The 26,600-nt window shown below is 41.6% G+C and overlaps 1 protein-coding gene across 3 annotated transcripts in view; it reads right to left on the bottom strand.

The window, feature by feature from the left end:
- LOC126469881 (uncharacterized) overlaps positions 1–26,600 on the bottom strand; it is a 284,993-nt gene that overhangs the window by 23,849 nt on the left and 234,544 nt on the right. For all 3 annotated transcript variants that reach the window (XM_050097209.1, XM_050097210.1, XM_050097211.1), the window contains one exon: positions 21,790–21,859. In XM_050097209.1, coding sequence (XP_049953166.1) covers positions 21,790–21,859 — 70 coding nt within the window. The remainder of the gene's footprint in view (positions 1–21,789; positions 21,860–26,600) is intronic.

Below are 26,600 nucleotides of genomic sequence, written 5' to 3'. Positions count from 1 at the left end.
AGAAAAATTATGTCATTGGCATTTTCTGTATCTAGCACCATCAATGGTTGTGTAGAACAGCCTTACAGCTTGTTTGCTGCCAAAAGTAAGAAAATATATGTCAACATTCAAATAGCATGCAAAACTTCTACAGGTACCTTGAGTTTCTTACACTCGTGTGCCAATATATTTACTGATTACTATAATTTTGGTTAGTGTTTAGGATGAATTGTGAAATTCTCAGCCACAATATTGGAAGCAAAAATAATACCCATACAGCCATGCAGCCTTGATTAGGACTCTGAATAGACTGGTGCAAAAGTCTTTAACAAGTTGCCCATCCAAATTGGGCTATAAACTGAAAAATCCAAGATATTCAAAAATAAAGGAAAGATTACTTTACTGGAACTCCTTTTATAATTTGTCAGAATATTTTGGATGCTAGGATGTAAATTCTTCTTAACAAAATGTTTCAGTGTAAACAAATTTTAAGTTTTCCATTATATAGATATATGATAGTATTTTCTCAAACCAGTATAGTTATATAAACATTTAGTGTGAAGCAATAATAAAAACATTATGTGGAGAAGTTTTCTTCAGAATATCTGCTTTTCTACTTATGATATAATATCCTGATTTATAATGTATTAAAAAGTAATAAAAATGTGAACTGATTACCATTAGTTGCAGTTGGTTGCTAGATTACTATACAGGATCAGCCCCTGATATTTGCTTCTGCCTATTAATATATAGCTTAATGTGTTACACATTCCTGAAGACTCTTGTACATGTTAATATTTACGAAACACAGTATATGAATTAATGATAAACCTAACATTTTGTTCCCATCTGCAGCAGATTATGTAGCTTCTGCTGTATCTCCTGCTGACAGAGCCACAAACTGTACACTTGATCACCACAGGTTGCTGCAGTTCTGGCCCATTAATGACACTTTCTCTGGAACTCAGATGAAAATAATCTGCAGCAACACACAAATACTATGAGTTGTTAACAACTGAACCTCCAGCAGCTGCCATGGTACCAAGTGGTGTCAGCCTCACTGTCAGAGACACAAGCACCACTGCAAACGGTACTGCCATCACAGCAGTGCCTCGATTCTGTGAGTCGTGTGCCTCTGTCAGTATCCTTCTACGAGATGAGGGTTTAGGTAACTGTCCAACTGCTCTGCAGTCAGTTCACACTCCGGGCTTAACACTGACTGCACCTAGCAGTTCCTCAATCAGAGTTCTTTCAGCATGTTCTATGTTCTGCACTCTGTACTAGCCATGCCTAGCAAGTCACGAATCAGAGTCCACCATAGCTAACCACTTCACAGCATTTTGTCTGCAGGCTCATTGCCTTGTGAGGTGCTATTGCTGTGGACTTCATCCACATATTAACATCCCTGTGTAATGTTAAAGATTACCTCCTAGGAGACTCCAGGACAATGCTAATGCCAACTCAAATTCCAGGAAACTGTTATTGTATTTTGTTTATTAGACTCCATGAAGTTCCATTGTTATTGTCTACCTAGGCACATTAATCATAGTGTGTTGGTGCCCTCAGTCATGAACACTACAATGATGACAAGGATCACCATCTGCTCCCTTCTTGTCTCACTACAATGGCAACAAGGATCACTGTTTGCTCCCTCAATGTCCTACTACAGTGGTGATTCAGATCATAGTCTGCTTCCTACTAGTCCCACTGCAATGATGATGAGAATCAATGTTTGCAACCTCCTAGTTCCTACAATGGTGACAAGGATCAAAGTTTGCAACATTTAGTCACACTCACCAGCACCGAGGATTGAAGATTCAATGTTCTTGTCCCCACTACCATAGTGAGGAGAATACTTGACTTAGGGATGATGTTCCCTCAGTTTTGTGCTTTCCCAGAGTAGCCTTCCATACCGAGGCACTACTTCAGACCATTGCTGATAATTTTCGCTGCTTATGTGTGCGCTCAGTGCCAACTGTCTCTCTTAATCTTTCTCCTTGCTTATTTTGGTGCTCATCCCTGTCACATTCTTCTGTTCCTTAACCAAGGTACAAACCATCCTACCTGTCGTATATCCACTTTCGGGACCAATTCAATGCTTACTCTGACAATTTTTGTGCTCCAATGCACACTCCATATTCTGTAGCGTCTTCCTGGATACCCTTCTGTTCTCTTTGCCTCATTCCCAGTGCTCATCCACACATTACATATTCTGTGGCATCCTCTATGCCACATTTCAACACCTTACACATTTCATGGTATTCTCCATGCCACTCCTTGACACCTTCCAGGCCTTCATTTTTTATCTACATACTGAAAGCTATCAGGACTCCCACTACCTTACAGCCTTTCCCCAGCCTGTGACACATAATCTTTTCATGCTCTCATTAACCATCCTGTTCCTCCAGTGGCACCTTTTCATGCCACCATCACTTTCCAGAGCGACCTCACAGGAGCCGTCAGCACTGCTGCAGGCACCATTGCTTTCAGTGGCATCGTCATGTCCAATGGCATCATCGCTTCTGGCATCACATTGCAGACTCGACATGCTTCTGGTCTGGCTTTCACGGGCCATCCTTCCCTGCTTAAACTTGCCCACAACCCAGCCCTGTCAGGTCCCTTCTGCACCTTCTGAAGGTTCTCACACACTTCTCCTATTATCCGCCAGGAAGGCCACACACCTTATGCTTTGCACTGGTTTTAGATGAGCAACATAACAAAATACAGTATTCTTCTTCTCAGAGGTCACAGGCCCTGTAGACCATGCACTGCATCAACGATCTGCTTCCACCGCCTTCTATCTCTCACAGTCTCTCTCCACCCTGCGGAAATTCCTAATGCTGCGATGTCCTTCTCTGTCATCTTTCCAACTTGTACGAGGTCATCCCAATGGTCTTGTTGTCTGGAGAGTTCCTTCAAATGCTTTCTTGGTGACTCTGTTGTTTTCCATTCTAGCCACATGTCCAGCCCATTGCAGTCTCCTACTTTTTAATTTCTGATTGATAGTGGGTTGCTTCATTAACTGATAAATTTGATTGTTCTTTTGAATTCTACAAATGCCATTCTCCAACACAGGTCCCCAGATTTTTCTCATTACTTTTCTTTTGAACACATTCAGCTTTTCTCTTTCATTCTTTGTAAGCGTCCAGCGTTCTGAACCATACAGTACTATAGGGCAGATGACAGTGTTGTATATCTTCATATTTGTGGCAATTGACAAAGCTTTACTTTTGAGTGGGTTGCTTAGTGAGTACAGACATCTTGATCCTGAGACTATTATTTCATTTATATCCATTGTTATGATATTTTTACTGTTTAAATGTGATCCAAGGTATTTAAAATGAAGAACTTTTCTGAATTTAGAATGTTGGTCAACTTAAAAGCAAGGATTTGGGTCTATGACTCGACCTATTTCCATATATTCTGTTTTCTCTTGGTTAATCAAAAACCCCATTTTGCTGGCACTATGCCTGAGAGACCTGTACATGTCTTTCAGTTCTTCAGTTTCACTCAGCAACACTATATCATCTGCTTTAGCCAGGAGTTTTACTTCACCGTGTTCGAATTGGAGACCATTGTATAGATGTAAATTACTCTCTCGAACCACTTTCTCTAGTGCAAGGTTGAAGAGGACGCATGAAAGAGCATCTCCTTGTCATAAGCCTGTTTTCATTGGAAAGGTGGGGGATATGGATCGTCTGAACTTTACTGCTGCCCGAGAGCCATCCATGCACAGTTGTATCATCCTAATGATTTTACTGGTTATACTAAATTCTCGTAATGTGTTATAGAGGCTACTTCTGTGGATGCTGTCATAGGCTCACTGGAAGTCAATGAAGAGACAGTGGATGTTTTTGTTAAGTTCCCAGTATTTCTCAAAGATCTGTTGTATAGTAAACAAATTATCAGTTGTGGAACGGTTTGTTCGAAATCCAGCCGGATAGTCTTGAATAATGTTTTCTGCATAAGGTTGAAGTTTTTCCAGAATGAGCATTGACAGGATTTTGTATGTTATGTTCAGCAGACTGATTCCTCTATAATTTCCACACTCCATTCTGTTTCCTTTCTCATGTATGGGACAAATTATTGCAGTTTTCCAATCTTCAGGCAGTGTTTCAGTTTTCCATATCATTGTGAAAAGGTTATAAACTTCTTTGTGTAGTTTGCTTCTACCCTCATTTAACATCTCTGCTGATATCTGGTCCTCGCCTGTTGCCTTGTTGTTTTTTGGCTTTTGAATGGTGTGGATCACTTCCTGTTCTGTGATTCTATATTTGTCATTATTAATGCTGTCACTCTCAGACATTGTGTAATTGAAGGTTATATGCTGATCATTGCAATTTAACATTTCTGAGAAATACTCCTTCCATCTTTCTAGGATATCTTCCAGCTATGTTAGCATATTTTGATTTTTATCTTTTATGAATAGGTTTTCACTTTTATAACCACTCTTACTTTTCTTTGAATACTGAAAAAACTTCCTTGAGTTTCCATTCCTGCTTTCCACTTCTATAGATTCTAGGACTCCGGTTAGATATTTCCTCCTTAGCTTCTTGCAATGCCGTAAATCACTTATTTATGTCAGTCGCATAGTTTTCTTTAACAGACAGTTCCTTCAGTAGTTTGATGTCTAAATTAGGTTTTGGTATGGCTTTTGGTTGTAACAATTGAACAAAATAAAATATGCCTTCCAATAATCAATGTTCTTTGCGAACCTGCTTGGTTGCTTGTTCAGGTCTCCTCACACCAGTGGCACCAGGTGCAGTCACAAGGTCTTCTTGTGACATGAGGGTTGGAGCTGTTCCTCATCTGGACACTCTACTCAGGCCAACTGCAAGACTTCCCTAGCCCTTCAGTTGCACACTTCTGGTAATTTCGATGCAAACCTGGATCACACAAGTTCTTGCCTCTGGCAGCCAAATCGACCTTCCACCATTATGACCTCATGTCTCCATTGCCCCATCGAGTAGCCAGCTCCACCTAATAACAAAATGAGACTGTGTGTCTCTCTTTTTCAGGTTTGCTCCTGCCAGTGCTCATCTGAGCCAGATTCATGTGTCACGATCACATTTAAGCCACTTGCCTTCAGCCAACAATCCCCGGGTCCATGCCTCCCAACACAGCCACCCACGTACAGTCGTGTACTGCAGGTTGCCACAGCTCTGGCCCATGAATGACACTTCCTCTGGAGCTCAGACAAAAACAGTCCACAACCACAACAAATATGCTGTGTAGTTTACAAACAAACTCCAATAGTCACCACTGTACCATGTGGCACCAGCCTTTCCACCAGAGGCAGAAACATTACTGCAAACAGTGCTGCAATTACAGCTCTACCTTGATTCTGTGGGTCTGTCAATATCCTTCTACTGTATGAGTATTTAGGTCACTACCTGACCACTCTGCAATCAGTTCACACTGTTTGCCGTATGCCTAGTGGTTTCTGAATTGGAGTTGTTTCTCCAGGAGGATTCTATGCTCTGGGCTCTACGCCAGCTGTTCCAAGCAGTCCGTCAATCAAAGCTCTTCCACTGAGTGCCCTGTACACTCTACACTGCTAGCGCCTAGCAGTCCACCGGTTGGAGTCTACTTCAGCTTATCACTTTGTGGGATTTCATCTCTGACTCGTCTTCAAGCTCGTCTCATGGGGCACTATCACTATGGACTTCATCCACATTCGAACATCCTCTGGCAATGTCAGTGAGTACCCACTAGGACACTCCAGAGCATTATCAGTGCTTACTTAGTAGGACATTACAGTGCTTCAGTGATTAACTATCAGACCTAATCGAGTAGTGCCAACTCACTCTCCAGGAAACTGTTACTGTCAACTGGAGTGACTACACAAATTTTGCACATTTTGTTATCTTCATGGTATTTCTGACCTTGTCTCACAACTGCCAATTTTTTACCAGAGTCATCAGTGAGGTCAGTGGCATCATAGTTATCTATACTTTTTGGTGGAACACTTGCCAGTATAATTTTGAGGTTATTAAAGTAGGCAATAATATCATTTCTGCCCACTTCGGCATGGCATCTTTTGATGTTTGAGCAGATCCATTTCTGTAGATGAGTCTTGCTTCTTTTTACAAATAGCCAAACCCAGTCCGCTCCCCATAAATATTTTTGAATCTAACCTCTCTGTGTCCATCCTTTTTACTCAGTCAAATTTAAAAGACACTGACTGGCAACCATTTGAACTTGTTTTCTTTTAACTTTACTCAAAATTGTTTTCATGAGGATGCCAAACTTTTCCCTCTACATTTCAAAGTGGTCTTAAATGCTCTCCTTAAATTCTCCAAAGTATAGCTGCAATATTTTGTTGCCCCCTGGACTCCTTTCACAAACTCTCAGCATTTTGAAATCTCAAATATAGAAAAAGAACATGAAATAAATCTTGTGTAAAGTAAGCCTGCTAGTTGTCCACTTTTTTTAATGGTTCATGATTATAATCAGTCAAAGAGATTTTATGAAAAATTCATGATAGTTTATTTAGTATAACTAAAAACTAGACCTACTTAACAAATTATATACATCATAAATTTCTTACCTTCTCATTGTAATACAGAAGTACACAGTGATTTTTCAAATATGAAATCTTAACTGCTTCTTTGCAGCATACCACAGTTAGTGCCTCAGGGTTGCCAAATTAAAAAGTTACGTCATTTTTATACATCGATATATACTATCGATTGCATAACTACCAACATTACACTAATTTAATTTTTAGCATTGGAAAATATTGAATTCAACAAGGTACTTTGTTGAAGTTACACTTCTAGTGCAAATTCCCTCAAGTTGATGGTACTGTATTTTGTTTATTAGACTCAATAAAATTCCATTTTATTGGCTACCTGGGCACATCAACCATAGTGTGTTGTTTGCCTCAGTCATACATACTAGAACTTGAATGTGTAAGTTTTCAAGGAAGTAAATAGTAGCGTGGGACACAATGTGTGTGGAAAAACCCTAACACACAGACTGTCAGCAACATCAGGATTTAAATCACCATCCACAGCAGAGAAAGAACAATATGTGAACTGGAGTTACTTGGAGAAAAAGTGAAATACCTTACTACTGTGTTGTTAAGAAATCAGCACTGGTCCTCAGCTGTACAAACAATGTTATAACCATCATAGAGAGGCCACAGTAGTGTACAACCACCAACAAAACCAAGGGTATTTTTATCCCTCATTAAAAATGTCAGTCACCGTGTAGGAAAGATCTTGGGAAACTGACATATCAGTGTAGTACAGATACCCACAAATTAAATACAGGAATGTTTAAGGTAAGCAAAGGATGCTCACCAACCACTAGAAAAAGCAGTGGTATACAAAAATCATGAATTGTGTGCAGGTGTACTATAAAGAGAACAGTGGCAAAGCAAATGGAAGAGGATAGGGGCAACTATAGAGCAGAAGAAAAGAGTAGGTGAACTGTAGCTCGAGAAATTTTGCAGTTAGGAAACCATTGATTTCGATTTATTACATTCAGGCACTGCCAGCCAAGAGAGTGTCGGTACTATGATATGCTGTAGAGAGAGGCACTAGAGTCTACCAAACACAACGATAATTTCAGTCAATAAGATAAAAGTGTTAAGCTTAATGGTATATGGCTTCCAATACTGAAGAGGAGGGAGACCAGTCTCCTTTCGCATGGCAATAGTGATGGTATATGAGAGCAGACAACAACAGCCAATGGTATTCACATTTAAAAGAAAACATGTGACATCATGCCTTGGCACAAATATCCGTTGCTATAAAATTTCACTAGATCCAGCAGAGAGCTGGTGGACACAGCGAATTATAGAAGCCACAACCCCCCTCCACCCATAATCCTCCTCCACCTAAGAAGTCTTCTGCAGATGGGGAAAAGTGTATGTTTCAGGAAAATCCATTTGGTTACTGCATAATAGCCACAAGAATTAGAATAATCGTAGCTGATATGCTGCTGGGCACTACTTAACTGCATATTAAAAAGAGTCAGTAACTAATGAAAACACTATTGAAAGATTTGGATAATAATAATTAGCATATCTTTAAACTTATTATACTACAAATGTGAAGGTGATAACAGCAGTACATTCAAAAATTATAAAATGCAGTAATATTAAAAATTATCTGTTATTTTCATAATGCTATGTTTTCACCAGAATAAATGCATGATCTTACTTATAGGGAAGCAGAAACTTTCAACATTAACATGTGATTTATATGTCATCTGGTGGTAAATAAATGTACATCTACTTGATTACTCTGGAATTCAAACTTAAGTGTTTGCCAGAAGGTTCACAGAACAACTTTCAGACTATTTCTCTACTGTCCCATTCTGTCATTTCTCCCTATGTGGGTGGGAGACAACAAAATAGTTTGGCAGGCATAGGAGCAAGTTGATGACTGAAATTTTATGGAAAGTAATCACAATTAAAAAGCCTTTGTTATTACTATTAACCACCCCTCTCACTTATATCCTTAACACCCCCTCCGCTACTTTGCAATAATAAAAAAGAGCTGCCATTCTTAGAACTGTTTTGATATTCACTATCAATCCTATATGGCCAGGCTCCCATACTGTGTAAAAATATTCCAAGGAGTATGGGCAAGCATAGTGTAAGCTGTATCTTTAGTAGATTTATTGCACCTTCTAAGTGTTCTGCCAATAAACCTCAATCTTTGGTTTTCATCCCCTCCCCCAGAAATTTCCTATATAATGATACCAATTTAAGTTGTTCATAATAATAATCCTTTGGTATTTAGTTGAATCGACACCCTTCAAATCTGCGTGATTCATGCAACCAAAATTTAAAGGAATCTTTTGGTATTCATGTGGTGGACCTAATATTTTTTGTTTAGGATCAATTGCCACTTTTTTTACCTTGCAGATATCTTGCCTACACTATTTTGAAATATATTTTGATCTTTTGATGATGTTAATAGATGGTAAAAGATATCATCATCTGATAAGAATCTACACTACTGGCCATTAAAATTGCTACACCACAAAGATGACGTGCTACAGATGCGAAATTTAAATGACAGGAAGAAGATGCTGTGATATGCTAATGATTAGCTTTTCAGAGCATTCACACAAGGTTCACACCGGTGCCAACACCTACAATGTGCTGACATGAGGAAAGTTTCCAACCGATTTCTCATACACAAACAGCAGTTGACTGGCATTGCCTGGTGAAACGTTGTTGTGATGCCTCGTGTAAGGAGGAGAAATGCGTACCTTCACGTTTCCGACTTTGATAAAGATCGGATTGTAGCCTATCGCAATTGTGGTTTATCGTATCGCGACATTGCTGCTCGCATTAGTTGAGATCCAATGACTGTTAGCAGAATCTGGAATCGGTGGGTTCAGCAGGGTAATACGGAACGCCGTGCTGGATCCCAACGGCCTCGTATCACTAGCAGTCGAGATGACAGGCATCTTATCCGCTTGGCTGTAGTGGATCATGCAGCCATGTCTCGCTCCCTGAGTCAACAGATGGGGACGTTTGCAAGACAACAACCGTCTGCATGAACAGTTCGATGACATTTGCAGCAGCATGGACTGTCAGCTCGGAGACCATGGTTGCGGTTACCCTTGATGCTGCATCACAGACAGGAGCCCCTGCTATGGTGTACTCAATGACGAACCTGGGTGCACGAATGGCAAAGCGTCATTTTTTCGGATGAATCCAGGTTCTGTTTACAGCATCATGATGGTCGCATCAGTATTTGGTGACTTCGCGGTGAACGCATATTGGAAGCATGCATTCGTCATCGCCATACTGGCGTATCACCCGGCGTGATGGTATGGGGTACCATTGGTTACACATCTCGGTCACCTCTTGTTCGCATTGACGACACTATGAACAGTGGACTTTACATTTCAGATGTGCTACGACCCATGGCTCTACCCTTCATTCGATCCCTGTGAAACCCTAAATTTCAGCAGGATAATGCCAGACTGCATGTTGCAGGTCCTGTACGGGCCTTTCTGGATACAGAAAATGTTCGGCTGCTGCCCTGGCCAGCACATTCTCCAGATCTCCCACCAATTGAAAATGTCTCGTCAATGGTGGGCGAGCAGCTGGCTCGTCACAATACGCCAGTCACTACTCTTGATGAACTGTGATATTGTGTTGAAGCTGCGTGGGCAGCTGTACCTGTACACACCATCCAAGCTCTGTTTGACTCAATGCCCAGGCATATCAAGGCCATTATTATGGCCAGAGGTGGTTGTTCTGGGTAGTGATTTCTCAGGATCTATGCACCCAAAGTGCGTGAAAATGTAATCACATGTCAGTTCTAGTATAATATATTTGTCCAATGAATACCTGTTTATCATCTGCATTTCTTCTTGGTGTAGCAATTTTAATGGCCAGTTGTGTACTTGCTTAGAATTTTTTGTTGCGAAGAGGTCTGGTATGTTGATTTAAAATATTTGTGTGTTGTGTTGGCTCTTGAAGTCACTGCTCAAAATAATTTTTGCAGAAAGCATTGCAGAAGATATTGGATTCTAATCTCCAGATGGCAATCCTGACCTATTTTTTATGAGGTTTCACTAAATTATTTTAAGTAAATGCCATGATGGTTTCTTAAGCAAAGACATTGCCATTTTCCTCTTCCTTCCTTGTCAAACCTAAGATATTAAATAGCTTTTGCTTTATTGGTGTCATGGTGTTGATCAACTTGGTGCTAAGGTTTGTCATTAGCTGCAACTTAACAGTAGTCTGTAACACGGATAGTGTGTCATGCACACATATCTTCGGACTTCAAAAAGTAAGTTACACATTATTATAGCACACCAACTAACATTTATTGACTGCTGCACTACACTTCAGAGTCACACAGATTCATTACATTATTTTTGAACATAGTCACCAAGTCTCTGTACACAATGGTCAGAATATATTCAATGCCTCGATGATAGAAATCTGCCCTGAGGTAACAGAGTCATTGAAGAACTGCTGTGTGAATATCCTCATCACTGGAAAATCACATGGTGTAAGATCTGGACTTCCTGACCAGCATCACCTATGTCTGAGCAGCCTTGGTCAAATTGTTGGAATCATTTAACCAAATTTAACCAAATTTTGCATTTGGTTCACATATCACCAGAATTTCATCATGAACCTGTGTGCAGTTTAGATGTTTTGCCCACAAGGCTCATATTGTCCCACTTACTTCAACTCTGGAGTATGTTTCCAGCTGCCATGCCATTTTAGTCACACACTGTGATACACCTGTTTCCTGAACAGCATCAGGAAACCTGAAACATGAACTCTCTTCTGAGAAAGCTTCACTCTTGCTGAGAAATTGTGTTACCATGAGACGCCATGTGTAATTTGTTTTATGAAGTCCCTACATTAACCTAAAACATCAAATTTAAGAGTTTCTGAGAAGATACTCTTGAGTTGAGTACCTGGTATTGTCCAATAGAAAGTTCTTTAATTCAGTATTCATCTCCACTAAATTATCTGCTTGTAACTCAGGTGCAGAAGACGGTTCCTGAATACATGTGCACCCAGGAATTTTTTGTGAAGTATTTTTAAAATACTCAGTTTTATGAAGAGATCACTGCTGAATGTTCTTTAACTAATGCCAGATATAATTCTTGTAATGTGCTTTTGTATTCTGGAAAAAAAAACTATCTCTGTAATAAGAATTTTCCCAGAAAATTCCATAACTCACTAATGAATAGAAATACGCAAAATAAACTATTTTTATCTTTTTTGTACATCAATATCAGTAATCTGGTGTACTGCAAGCATGGGTGACACAAGGTGCTTGATTAATTCTAGGTGTTGGGTTTTCTAACTGAGGTTTTGATCCATCTGTAGTATGAAAAACTTAACACTTTGTACTACTTGTATTTCATAGTTTGAGAAACTTTTTTTAGAACTTGTGAAGTTCGGTAAGAAGTACTGAACTGTATGTACTAAGCCTTGCCAAAACTTGTCATAAACCATCTGTTGATGTGTTCCAGTATTTCATTAGCTCTCTCTCTCTCTCTCTCTCTCTCTCTCTCTCTCTCTCTTTTTCATTTAAGGACCGTATATATTGATGCCAATGACTTTGCTTAGAATTTTACAGTAAAGTCTGTAATGTGATTTAATTCTGTCATCATTTAGTGTCCCTCGATGCCAAGTGCAGTGTTTTCTTAGTCTGACATGATATTCTGATCCTGTTTCTGAACTGGGGTATATGTGCATTAATTTCTTAGGAAAACAATTTTCAAAGAAGTCTATGTCACAGAATATGTTATATTTCTCACTTACACCAGGGGTCTTGTGCACATCTTTCCAGCCTGGATTTTGCAATAATTCTTGAAATCTTTAATTCCTTTTTAATTTATTACCTATGTAGTTTTCCAATTATTTTTATTTATATCATGCACTGATACTAAATGTTATTAGGTGACCATCATGGTCTAAGAGGCCATGAACTAAATGAACTACACTCCAACTCTACATGATTAAATATGTTGGCTACTTGACTGGTATAATTTATTATTTTGCTGTTTGCTTTAGTAAAAATGTTGCTACACCCCTTAATTGATTTCTCTGTTTCTCTTTTAACTATTGTCCATGCAGATATAACTTTGTTAAGTGAATAATTAATTTTAGATACTGTGGCGTCTCTGGTGGAGAGCCCTCTATCTTTGTGACTTTGCTTCTTTGACAAATGAGTTCTACTGTTAACTTTCGGTGTGTAACATGTTCAACTACCATATTTGTTATGTACGAGGGATAAATAAATGTGTGTTCAATACTTAGTGTGTGTTCTCTCTCAGTTAATCCTACGTGATAACCACAGTGGTGACCCCGACACCGCTGTTGTCTCATCTGGAGTTATTTTGTGCTTGTTTTCGTCATTTATGTACTTTGTGTGCCAGCCCACATTGTTTCCGCCACAATGGATCTACCAGTGACTTTCCATGCAAGTGTAATGTGCCCCATCAACTCTGCCGATTGCAACCATGTGTGGACAAGTGTACCTAATTCGAACTTGGTTAAAAGTGAACAGTTATTTATGCCCGACCACACTGGCAGCCACCTAATCTTACCCGGCTCAATGTGGCCGATGCCTAGCGTGGCAGCACAACAACAGCCACAACATGGACAGTGCACGGCACCTAACCACAATGTTGATGACCTTCCAGTTAGAGACATTGTGGTTTATCCTTCATGTACACCATTGCCTTCGGGATGGCTTGATGTGCTGGCAAAGTTCCAGAACTGTGAATCAAAGATTTCTATGCATGGGGTAGCTCATTCTAATTTACATAGTGTTGCAGCACCCCCCCACCACCCGTTCCATGCACGCTGTTTCCGCAACACTGGCCACCTTGACTGCATCGGTTTCCGTGACTGCCTCACTGTGGTTGCACTGTGACCACCTTCTGCCAGCTTTCGTAATGGCCGCCGGCTGTTCTGTTCTACTGGCACTGGTTACCAGGTCAGCCCCTCCCCCCCCCCCCCCCCCCCCCCCCCCCTGTGGCTTCACTGTGACCACTTCCCACCCATTGCGCCGCATTCTTTGGCGGCACTGCAGATTAGACACACCATGCCAACTTATACACTCGTTCCCTCTGCACTGTGTGCTGCATGCAGCCACTGCCCCACACAGACCTCAGGCCATGCACCATTCACCACTACTGCACTTCCGGCATCAGAGGCATGCTGCTCTGCTCTTACCGATCTCAGTCTGCCAGTGCTGCCTCAACATTTGTTACCTGGCAGGTTCCCTATGCTACCTCCATTACAAAAAGACAATCCAAAAACTTGGTTCGCATTAGTGGACCACACACTGGACATCGACAGCATTTCGGATGACGAGACCTGTTTTGTCTGCCTGATGAGCCACCTACACACACATACGGACCTCATCAGTGATTTTCTTCTCTCACCACCCTTCTCGCACAAATATTCGATGGCCAAAGCACTGCTCATCAAATGCCTTCCCCGCCCTCCGGCAGAGGCTATTCATCACATTATTCACAAGGAGGATCTCAACATCCGTACGCCTTCACAGCTTTGGCGGTGCCTACGTGCATTAATTGATGATCAAGCATTACCTGATGCCGTGCTTTGGACATTGTGGATGGTCAAAATGCGTTCAGATCTGCAACTTCGTCTACTGTCTCATGTCACTGATCCACTCAAGGTTCGGTTACACATGGTGGATCAGGCGTACGCTGTCATTCATCACTGACACCGCCCATCACGAACATCTTCTCCATCATCCTCAGCTGGCACACCTGCGCCTCCGGCTCTGCACCCAGTCGGCAGAGGCCAGCATGCCCTCCTCATCACCTCAGCTGGCTGTCAGGCTCTGCCACCTATCAGCCTACAGGATGTACTGCCAGCGGGCTCCTGACAGCTGCTGACCTTGCCCGAGCAGCAACTCAATCGGCTACCGGCCCCTACGCAGTTAGCTGTAACCCCTCACGTATCGCACTGCTATGCCAACCGGTCTACCCACTCTGCTGGTTCCATGCTACTTACAGGGACACCACCCGCAACTGCCACGTGACTTGCGCCTACCCAAATGAGACTGGCAGGCACGCTTAGACGCCATGTCCTTCCACTTACCTTCATGGCACCTATAGTGCAACGCTGCACCACTTGCTTCAGCGATCCAATGCCTCTGTGCCACAGACATGTCAGCAGGCATCCGTTTTCTCGTCAACACTGGTGCCGACGTTAGCATAATCCCGGCCAAGCACACTGTCAACACAGTATCCCCTTCTACCCTCACCTTGATTGCCACCAAACGTTCTTCTATTGCAGTCCATGGCTCCATCAAGAAGTCACTCCATATATCACCAGTTCACCATCCCCTTGGTCCCTCCGTGCTGCTGATGTGGATAAACCTGTGATCGGGTTGGATTTTCTACACCATTACAAACTTTCACCAGACCAGCAGGCTGCTGCGCTCCACCACGTGTCTGGCTCTACAGTTCCGCGCTCACACGAGTTCAGCACGACTTCGCTCTCCATCTTCTTGGCTACGCTTTCCACGCGTGAGTGCATAACCACACGGCGCTCTGATTTTTCGCATGTGCCCTAACAAATCTGCAAACTCCACACCCAGAATGATGCCTTATGCACCTGCATCGCTGCTGCTTCCACAGGATTGTCACATGCGCTGTGTATCATACATTGCCTATCTGCAGCCCTGCAGCGAGGTGACCCTACACACGCCTCTACAGCACCTTCTCACCTGTGTCGAGCATTCCACCACCTGCTGCTTTTTTCACACTGCCGCAGACAAAGCTACAAGACGCACCGACATGCGCCCCTCCAGATTCTCCGCTCTGCTTCACTCCTGTTTCGCACCTTCCATCACCGACTACAGCTGACACCCCATCTGTGCCGCCCTGGTTCAGTAAGGTCAGTGAACCGACATTGCCTGTGGATACTTCCTTGACCCCTCTTTCCGACCCCCCTATGTTCGTATCGGCTATTGTCGCACGATTTGCACCACCTGTTCATTGTAAGGCCAGGTGTCTTAACACTTCCAAACTTCTATGCACCAAGGAGCTTGTTCAGGACCTGTTGGCTTTGGGCATCCTCCACCTTTCTGATAGCAACTGGTCTTCGCCTTGTTCCCAAAAAGGATGGTACCTTACGCATCTGTAGGGACTACAGGTCCCTTAATGCCCGCACCATTATCGATAACTACCCCATTCCACGTATCCCGGATTTCATGCAGTTACTCATCGTTCTACCTTTTCCTCTATTTTAGATTGCTCCAAGGCATATTGTCAGATTCCTATGCATCCACCAGATATTCTGAAGACAGCCATCATCACACACTTCGGCCTATTTGAATACTGTTACATGCCTTATGGATTGAAAAATGCTGTGCAGACATGATAGCGGTTCATTGATTCCATTTTGCTCTCTTTGACATTTGTCTATGTTTACTTAGATGATATACTTATCTTTTCCTCCTCCACTGAGAAACATCAAGTTCACCGCGATGCAGTCCGTTTGGCCCTCACTGTCAGTGGTGCCGTGATCAATCATGATAAATCTCAATTGAGTTCCTCATCTGTTACCTTTCTCAGACATACTGTTGCTACTGACAGCCTCCAACCAACGAGTTCTCATGTCAAAACCATACTTGAACTTCCTCTCCTTGAGGATTATGCTCAGCTGCGTCATTTTCTGGGTATGGCAAACTTTTACTGCTGCCATATTCCTCAAGCTGCCTCCATCTAATTTGCCCTCACCGATACTCTCTCCGGCAAAAACACCACTGGAAAATGGAAGTTGGAGTGGACCAAATCGATGCTCAACACTTTTGGTAACCTAAAAACTGCCCTCACCAAAGCTGTAACACTCGCCCACTCTCACCCTGAGGCCTGTGTCTCGATCACGACCGATGACAGTGACTCAGCTTTGGGTGCTGTTTTACAACAGCACACCGCGCGACTCCACCCAACCCGCCTGTTTCTTTTCCAAGAAACTTACTTGGAGACAGTGCAAGTGGTCGGCTTTTGACCATGAGCTCTTTGCTGTGTATGAGGCGATTAAACATTTCCGTAGTGACCTAGAGGGGCAACCCTTCACGATCTATACAGATAACAAGTCACTCATGGATGCTATTCATAATCTGGCTAAGGATCTTCTGCCGAGGCATTTCCGTCATATGGACTACATCTGTCAACACTCTCCCAACGCACGCTATATCCGCAGCATGGAGAACGTTGTGGCAGACTACCTTTTCCGCATCTGCGTGCTAACCACACCGCTGAATCTGGAGGAGCTTGCCTGACTACAAGCCGACGATGATGATATACAGTGAATAAAATCAGATGGTGAGTCATTGCTCTCTGTCCAGCCCCATATACTACCTGGTTCGATGATCCCTGTCCTTCGTGACACCTCTACAGGTACACTCCACTCCCTGGTCCCTGCCATCCTTTGTCATAGGGTCTTTACTGCCTTGCATGGCTTAGCTCACCATGGGACACGAGCGACGATGAGGCTGGTTATGGAGCACTCAGTCTGGCCTGGCATGAAGCATGACTGTCGCACTTGGAGCCTTGTGTGCATTCTGTGCCAGTGCAGCAAGGTCAACAGGCACGCTCAACCTCCATTGGGCAGGTTCGTCATTCCAAATGGGCGTATCCGGCATGTCCGTATTGACGTTGTTGATCCCCTCCCCACTTCCGAGGGTTACAGATAAATCTTATCGATCACTGACCATGTGACCCGCTGGGTCGAGGTGGTCCCCCTTATGGACATCATGGTGGAGACTGTTGCCCGCTTGTTCGTCTCGCTTTGGCTGTCCTCTGTCTCTCACGACCCACCAGGGATGCCAGTTTCAGTCTGTCCTCTTCGCACGTCTCTGCAAACTCTGCGGTGTTGCCAAATTTCATACCACAGCCTACCACCCGCAGGTGAACGGCATTGGCAAGTGGTGGCACCACACACTCAAGGCTGCCCTAATGTGCCATGAAGGCCTATGGTCAGAAGCTCTTCCAGGGGCCCTGCTAGGTGTTCGTTCGGCCCATAAAGATCTTAATGCCTCACTCATTGAGGTTCTGTACCACGACCCTCTCCTTCTCCCTGCCGAGTTCGTCGAGGATTCACCTTCAGCCGCATCCGAGGATCTCCCCACACTTGTCGAGCAGACATGCACACATGTTGCACACCTCCGCACCCCCTAGCCCTGCCCCCACACCACCCCACCTGTGTTTGTCCACAAGGACCTTACTACGTGTGACTTTGTTATGCTGTGGGATGTCACTGCATGGGCAGTTCTGCAACTGGCTTATTCAGGCCCTCACCACATGCTATATTGCGGTACGAACATGTTCATCAGCCACCTACATGGACGGTCACAGACAGTGTCTGTTAATCAACTGAAACTGGCATGGTCACTCAACTATCTACCTCCCAATGCAGCCGTCTTGCCTTCTGCTGATTCGTCTCTGCCTGTGCAGCTGTTGGAACAATGGCACTGCTGCACCGCCGACTCTGACGCCTCCACTTCCCACGCTGACCACCGTGGCACCAAGATTACGAACTCGTGTAATGTGACTTCCCTCAACCATGCTCCACACTACCGGGGAGGGGGGGGGGGGGGGGGGCGCTCTGTGGCATTATTCTTTGGACAGTTGAGTTCTAGTGTTAATTTTCGGCTCGTAACATGTTCAACTGCCATATTTGTTATGTACGAGTGACTAATAAATGTGTGTTCAGTATTTAGTGTGTGTTATGCCTCAGCTAATCCTACATGATAACCACAATACTATAAATAAGTTTTTTTAAAATTTTTAATCAGGTTCCGTAAACAGCATGATATTTATTGTAGTACAAAATCAGTCCTACTTCTCTCTCTGCTCTACGAGTTTTCATTTTATATAATTCCTTTTTCTATGCACACAACTTTTGTAATTAAATTTTTAAAAAATTTTTTGTTAGAATCATAGATTAGTGCTTCTTGGTAAAGCAACTGTTAAAGGTTGATAAAAATGTATCTATAATATACACCCCTCAATTCTGGTTCCAATGTGGCTGCCTGGAAACATTCTATTACCTGTTTATTAGAAGCTTGGGTGATATTAGGTGATAAGGATTACAATATGTGGCTAGTTTGAAATGGTGGCAGGTCTGTTTGTGTCATGAAACTAAATACTGTAAATACTGCAGGAAATTTATTTCTGATCTAACGGGGCATCTGTAAAATCTCTGTTAAGATTGTTAGTGCATGTGCAAAATTTCTGTTTCCTGCTGCAGATACAGTGCCCAAATATAGCAAGGCACAACAAATTGTTTGAGACTTTTTGACTTTGAAACGTCAGTAGCCAGATTGGAGGTATTGCTGGTGGTTTGTACACTTCGTATGGACAGGGGTTTTTGTGAAGGCATCTACATCTACATACAAACTACAAAAGCCACCATATGGTGCATGGCAGATGGTACCTTGTACCTCTACTAGTCATTTCTCTTCCTGTTGCACTCATAAATAGAGAGAGGTAAAAAGACTGTATAGAAGCCTCCATATGATTCCTAATCTCTCTTATCTTACCTTTGTGGTCCTTACGTTAAATGTATGCTGATGGCAATAGAGTTGTTCTGCAGTCAGCTCCAAATGCCGGTGCTCTAAATTTTCTCAATAGTGCTCCACAAAAAGAATGTCATTTTCCCTTAAGGGATTCCCATTTGAGTTCATGAAGCATCTCTGTAACACTCACATGATGATCAAATGTGCCGGTAAAAATATAGGAGCATGCTTCTGAATTGCTTCAATGTCTTCCTTTAATCTGACCTGGTGGGATCCCAGACACTTGAACAGTATTCTAGTATTGGTCACATTAGTGTTCTATATGTGGTCTCCGTAACAGACTAACAACACTTACCTAAATTTCGCCCAGTAAACTGAAGTCGATCATTTGCCTTCACTACTGTCACCTTTCATGTCATATTGCTTTGCAACATTATGCTTGCATATTTAATTGATGTGACTGTGTCAAGCATTGCACTATTAATGCTTTACTTTACTCATTTTGAGCCACAAGGGGTGAACTGTGATAACAGCTTAGAGCAGATAAACTTCTTTGCCAAGATTACTAACAGTAATCTTTATTCTCGAGAATGCTGTATCTAAAAATTATAGGACTGTTATTCCTACTCATCTGCATTAACTTACATTTTTATAGGTCCTGTATCCTCCTATAGTCACTCAATGAGGATACCTTCCTGTACAACACAGCATCATCAGCAGACAGCCACAGATTGCTGCTCACTTTGACCGTCAGATCATTTATGTGTTTATATAATAAGATCAGTCATATCACACTTCCCTGGAGCTCTACTGACCATACCCTTGTCTTTGATGAGTACTGGGCTCTATTGTCTGAAAGAGTAGATTTCACATATACCAGTAAGGCGATGATGGCCATGATCCCTTCAGTGCAGATGCACACCAAGCTTGAACTCTTATAGGAATCATCAAGGTGCCATGAGTAATGAGGCTAATGAGTAGGTGCATTGTATTAATAGTGTATGGTACAAGTTGACAACCTTGGCCTGACTATGATAGGGTAAGTCTGTGCAGTTGTGGTGACTGCTGTGTCCAGATGGTGTAGGGATCAGTGCATCTGTCTAGTAAGGAGGACACCTGGTTTCGAATCCTGGTTCAGCACAAATTTTCAGCTTGCCCCATTCATACAGATCATTGCCCACTGGCAGCTAATGTCTTTAATTCCTTTGTGTCTTGATTCATAGTGGCTTGCAGGATCAAAATGGTGTTTGTTCTTCTGGACATGTCTGAAAGAACAGACACCACATCTGTGGTTAAGGGGATGACAGCCATTTATACTTTCAGTGCAGCTGTACACTAAGTGTGAACTCTTAGGGAATCAATGAGATGCCACAAGTAATGATGCTAATGGGCAGGGACACCAAATCAGTAGTGCATGGCATACGTTGAGAATTTGGGTCTGATGGGAAACGTGCTAGGGTATCTCTGTGCAGTTTTGACTGTGTATGGATGGCATAGTGGTCAGAGCATCTGCCTAGTAAGCAGGATACCCATGTTCAAATCCTGGTCCAGCAGAAATTTTCAATTCTCCCCACTGATACAAATCAATGCTAATGTCTTTAATTCCTTTGTTTCTGGGTTCTATTTTTTAAGAAGTCTTTGAGCCTCTCACATGTCTGGGAACCTATTCCATATGCTTGTACTTTTGTTAACAGTGCTGAGAGGGGCACTGGGTCAAACAATTTCCAGGAAACAGAGAGTTGGGGATAAAATCCATGAAGATAACTCATTTCACTAAAAAAGACCAAGGAGAAGCAGAGTTGGGAATAGATCTATGTGCTAGGTTCTGGAGGAAACAGCAGAAGGTGCCTATGCCATTGGTGCAGATTGTGGATGTAACAGTGAATCTTAACTAGACAAGATAAGGTACTAGGTATATAGGTATTTTTTTAATAGCATGTCAGGCATCACTCATAGATTGACTGTTCTTGTCTCGTGTATATTTGTTGATGTTATGTTGGAACAAATTACAGTTTAACAACTAATGATGAAATATTTATACTACGACAAGTGGAATTCTGATTTATATCTATTCTGCACAGTAGGAGTAGTGTGTTCTTTGATTATAGTAATATACAAACCAAGTAATAATTTCATATTATAAATGCAAAAATAAAACACTATCCAGCAAATTTGTTGTATGGCACACAAATGTGTGTTATGTGATCTTGTATGGCACAGCCTTCCATGATTTGCAGATTTCAACTTATTAGTATAATTTGACATGGCGAATCACAAGTAGCCAAATCCAACCATGATTAAAGGAGAATAAATACAATTAAAAAACTTAACTCTCTCTCTTTCATGATTAATAATGTGTAATTATCGTAACACATCTGACTAGAGCTTTTACATATACACACCTGTGAAGACTCTTGGCAATTTTTTGACATTTTTTAAAAGTCTAAACAATGTAAGATACTTGACAAAACGCTACCAAGTGTCTACAAGCGACTAACTATTAGTAACCACTACTGTTATACACTTTCCTCTAATCTACTTTTACAAGAGTAGTTGACAGGTAAATTAATTTCTTCTATACTTCTGGGTAGGCTGTGTTTTTTTTTTTTTTTTTTTTTTTTTTAATTTATTTACAGCCTTACATTTCACTTGCACAAGGTTTATCAAAAATGTTAATTTTTGAAATGGTGTTTTCTGTCCAGTCATCATTGTTTCATTATCAGTGTTTTGTTAGTTCATATTCATTACATTTTCATGTATGAAATACAATTTTATTTCTACAAATAAATTTACTTACTGTCCATTAACATTAGTAGAAAGATTCCAGTCAGAAGTACTACGTGTGCTGACTTTGCATTCATTGTATCCTGCAACAAAGAGGAGACAGTTATTTCAGGATTTCAATTAAAGCCAAACAATGGTGCATTTTAACATTCCAGACAAAGTAAAAATGAGTGTGTAAGTGAGCATCAAATCAGTGGTTTGCCATATGTGCCACCCAGATGTACTTCACGAATTGACTCAATACTTTAAAAGTAGAAGGCAGATCCTGGAAGACTGTAGTCTTGATTCTGTTTGTGATACATACTTGAGGAAAAATTGCACATAAAATGTAAACATTTAGGCTCAAGTTCCATTTCAGCACAATGTCCTTTTCTGTTTAAGGTTCATTTCAGGTGACACCATTGTAGAATGATAACTTCATTCTAGATCCAAACTCTGGACAGTGATGGTGAAGACTGTGGCTTTGTAGGGATTATACTAAAAGGTCATCAATCAATCCATCCTAGACAAACTTTGCAACTCTGTTTGTGTGTGTGTGTGCGTGTGTGTGTGTGTGTGTGTGTGTGTGTGTGTGTGTGTGTGTGTGTGTGTGTGTACCTTGAAAATAGCACCACAGGGGCCATCAAGCCTGATGTCCCCATCCATCAACAGTATCACAAGCCCTCACTTCATGAGACACTGCAGAGAGCTTTGATATTTAAACTAGGACATTGGCTCAAAGTCTGGTGACCAGGAACTTTATGACATCAACTCTCCTTCTCTTGCTGGCCAAATACTGGGAGTGGAATTTTGTTACACCACCAGGATTTGAACTCACCTACCTCAGGGTTGAGTGCCATTGCACAAGAATGCATAAGTGATCTCAACAGGTCACCATGTTCCTGTGATTTATTACTTGACTAAAGCAATAAAAAGCAGAGGAAGAATATCCAGGTAACTAGAAAACACTCTTGAATATTGCTGTCCTGAGGCTCTTTCGCCACATCGATTCTGCACACTGACTTAAAATTGAGAAGGCAAAATACTAACATCAGTTATGTCTGAAATGGGGAGAGTAGGCAGACAAGGGTTTCTGACATTAAATGATTGAATGCTTGAAAGCATAATAGAACTTCTTGAGTATATCAGTGTGGGTATCGAACACAGTTGGAGGCCCCTCTGGATCTTATTGCAGCAAGAGGCTCCCCAACCCTAAACACTATGTAAAGCTGAGATGATTGCCAAATTTTGTGGTAAATCCACTTTCTCTTCTGAATTCTTAGTATTCATCTAAAAGCCAATTCATCATCTGCTAGTATGAGAGGCAAAGAGGGTACTCAGCATCCATTCTCTCTTTAGTTTCGCCAGGATAGCATATTCTCTAAATACATGGGCTACTGTGAGTGGGGTCCCTTGTGCAAACAGTGAAATGCATTCTCTAATCATAATATAAAATCACAAGTGAGCCTAACATGGCTGATCCGTAGCCTGCATAAAGTGATAAATTATTTCCATGAAGTTCAGTAGCAGTTCCCATAATTGGTCTTAGTTTGTTGGAGAAGGTAATAGCTTGCTACTCTAGTTCCAAGCTTCTATGTCTTTATTGAGATAGTAGGCTGGCACCAGGTATTCCAATGTCTGTTTCTCCTCTTTTAATTTCTTCCTTAGCCAGTTGTTTGGTGAGCTTTTTTTCTTTTTTCCCAATGTATCAACAAGGTTTCACATCCAAATGAGTGTGTTAGTAGTGTAGAGTTCTACATCTACTCTTATACTCTGCAAACCACTGTGAAGTGCATGGCAGAGGGTACATGTCATTGTATCGTTATTAGGGCTTTTTCCCATTCCATTCATGTACGAACTGCAGGAAAAATGATTGTTTAAATGCCTACGCATGTGCTGAAATTAATCTAATCTCATCCTCACAAACCATATGAAGCTATATGTAGGGGATTGTAGGATATTTCTAGAGTTGTCATTTAAAGCTGGTTCTTGAAACTTTGTTAGTAAGCTTTCTCAGGAGAAAGTCTGCCAGTTCAGTTCTTTCAGCATCAACACTCCTGTGGGTCGAACAAATCTATGACCATTTCTTTGTATATGTTCAATATCCCATTAGTCCTATTTATTACAGGTCCAACATACCTGAGCATTAGTCCAGGATGGGTCACATGAGTGATTTGTAAGCAATCTACTATGTAGATTGGTTTGCAAGCAGAGCTCTCAATTTGCAGCATTGTTCCCAGAGTTGATCAAGGTCCCTTGGTTTGGAGCCAAGAGGAGGGTCTCAACCAAAGGCTTCATCGACTCTGTGATGGTCTTGGATGCAGATTTATCGACCTGTGTTATTGTGTGGGGGTTCGTACGACTCCTCTTGTAGATCATTGGTGCACTACACAAAGGAAGCAGCTACTCGGGTAGCAGAATACTTGTGGGTGCACATGAGGGATTTTTAGGCTAGACGGTAGTTTGAGGTGCACTGATGAACACTCATCAGTTGATACACAGCAAGGAAAGTTAGACTATGTTCAGAGTAAAGACACTTCAACTGTCAAAAATCAGTAAACCGTCAAAGTATTCGTAAACAAGTTGCTGAATTTGCTGCCCTCTAGGAAGGTTGTTGTGCTCATATTATTCTTGAGCCCAAGAGCTGGCTGTAACCCAAAGTGGAAAGCTCTGAGATATTTAGTGAGTCATGGAACGTGTATTGGAAAGACAGACTAGAAGCCATAGAAGGGGGAGTGTTCATTGCAGTTGACAAAAATATTATCTCTATTGAAGTTGAAGTTCAATGTGACAGTGAAGTTATCTGGTCACGTGTAACATGTGTAAGTGAAATCAAGTTAATTGTTGGATGTTGTTACCGGTCGCCCAGCTCCACTGTGACAGTTCATGAAAGAAATTTTGTGGTCAGTAGTGTGGAAATACCCAGACCATGAAATACTAGTTGGAGGTGAATTTAACCTACCGAGTATAGACTGAGATGTCTATGGATTCATTGGGGGGGATACAGACAGACAGTCATGTAAAATATTTTTCAACACATTTTCCCAAAACTGCCTTGAGCAGCTAGCTCTGCATCCCAGATGCAATGGAAATATCTTAGATCTCGTAGTTACAAATATGCTGGACGTAATTGATGATGTCAGTATAGAAATGGGGATTAACAATCATGATGTCATTATACCAACTATGGTTACAAAAGTTAATATATCAGTCAAGAAGGCTAGGAGAATATTTCTGCTAGACAGAGCAGATAAGCAGTTCTAGCATCTCACTTAGAGAGTGAATTGTCATCACTTAGTTCCAGTAAGATGGACATAGAGGAATTATGGGCAAAGTTTAAGCAGACTGTATATTGTGGTCTGGAGAGTTATGTGCCTACTAAGTGTATAAAGAACTGAAAAGAACCACCATGGTTTAGTGATGAAATTCATAAACTGTTGAGGAAGCAGAGGCTGGTGCACTCCTGGTTTAAAAGAGAGTGCACAAAGGGCAACAAGCAGAGGTAAGTAGAGATCTGTGCATGAAGCATAGAACTACCACCTCCATCACATGTTAGCAAAAGATCTGGCAAAGAACCTGAGAAAATTCTGGTTGTATGTAAAATCACTAAATTTGTCTAAGGCTTCCACTCAGTTCCTTGTTGACCAGTGTGGTGTGGCAGTTGACTGTAGCTAAATGAAAGTCAAAGTTTTATATTTCATGTTCAAGAAATTGTTCACATAGGAGAGTCGTACAAACATATTGTCATTTGAACATCAGACAGACTCCTGTATGGGCAACAGAGCAATAAACATTCCTGGTGTAGAGAAATAACTGAAAGATTTGAAAGCAAATAAATCACCAGGTCCAGATGGAATTTCAGTTCCATTTTACAAAGATTACTCTATGGCACTGGCCCCTTAACTAGCTTGCATTTATTGTGAATCTCTCATGAGCATAAAGTTGCAAGCAACTGGAAAGAAGTGCATGTGACTCCAGTATATAAGAAGGGTAAAAGAATGGAGACACAAAATTACAGACCAATATCCCTAACTTTGGTTTGCTGCAGAATCCTTGAACATATTGTCAGTTCAGATATAATAAACTTTCTTGAGACTGAGAAGCTTATGTTCATGAATCAGCATGGTTTTAGAAACCATTGCTTGTGCAGAGCTCAGCTTGGCCTTTTCTCACATGATATACTGAGAACTATGGATGAAGGGCAGGAGGCAGATTCTATATTTCTAGATTTCCAGAAAGCATTTGACATGGTGCCTCATTGCAGACTGTTAATGAAGGTATGAGCATATGGAATAAATTCACAAATGTGTGAGTTGCTCGAAGACTTCTTAAGTAATAGAACCCAGTGTGTTGTCTTCGACGGCATATGCTCATTAGAGACAAGAATATCATCAGGAGTGCCCCAGGGAAGTGTGCCAGGACCACTGTTGTTCTTTATATACATAAATGATTTAGTGGACAGGGTGGGCAGCAATCTGCGGCTATTTGCTGATGATGCTGTGGTGTACGGTAAGAAGTTGAAGTTGAGTGACTGTAGGAAGATACAAGACAACTTAGAAAAAACTTTCCAGTTGGTGTGTTGAATGGCAGCTGGCTCTAAATGTGGAAAAATGTAAGTTAATGCATACGAGTAGGAAGAACAAACGTGTAATGTTCAGTTACAGTATTGCTAGTGTCCTGCTTGACACAGTCCAATCATTTAAATAAATGAGCATAATGTTACAAAGTGATAAGAAATGGAATGAGCATGTGGGAACTGTGGTAAGGAAGGCAAATGGTCGACTTTGGGTCATTGGGATAATTTTAGGAAGGAGTGGTTGACCTGTAAAGGAGACTGCATAGAGG

This window comes from Schistocerca serialis, chromosome 3 (assembly GCF_023864345.2).
Source record: "Schistocerca serialis cubense isolate TAMUIC-IGC-003099 chromosome 3, iqSchSeri2.2, whole genome shotgun sequence".
In the NCBI taxonomy this organism is placed as follows: domain Eukaryota; kingdom Metazoa; phylum Arthropoda; class Insecta; order Orthoptera; family Acrididae; genus Schistocerca; species Schistocerca serialis.
Note: the sequence above shows the minus strand (reverse complement) of the source record. Positions and strands in the feature narration are given on the sequence as shown.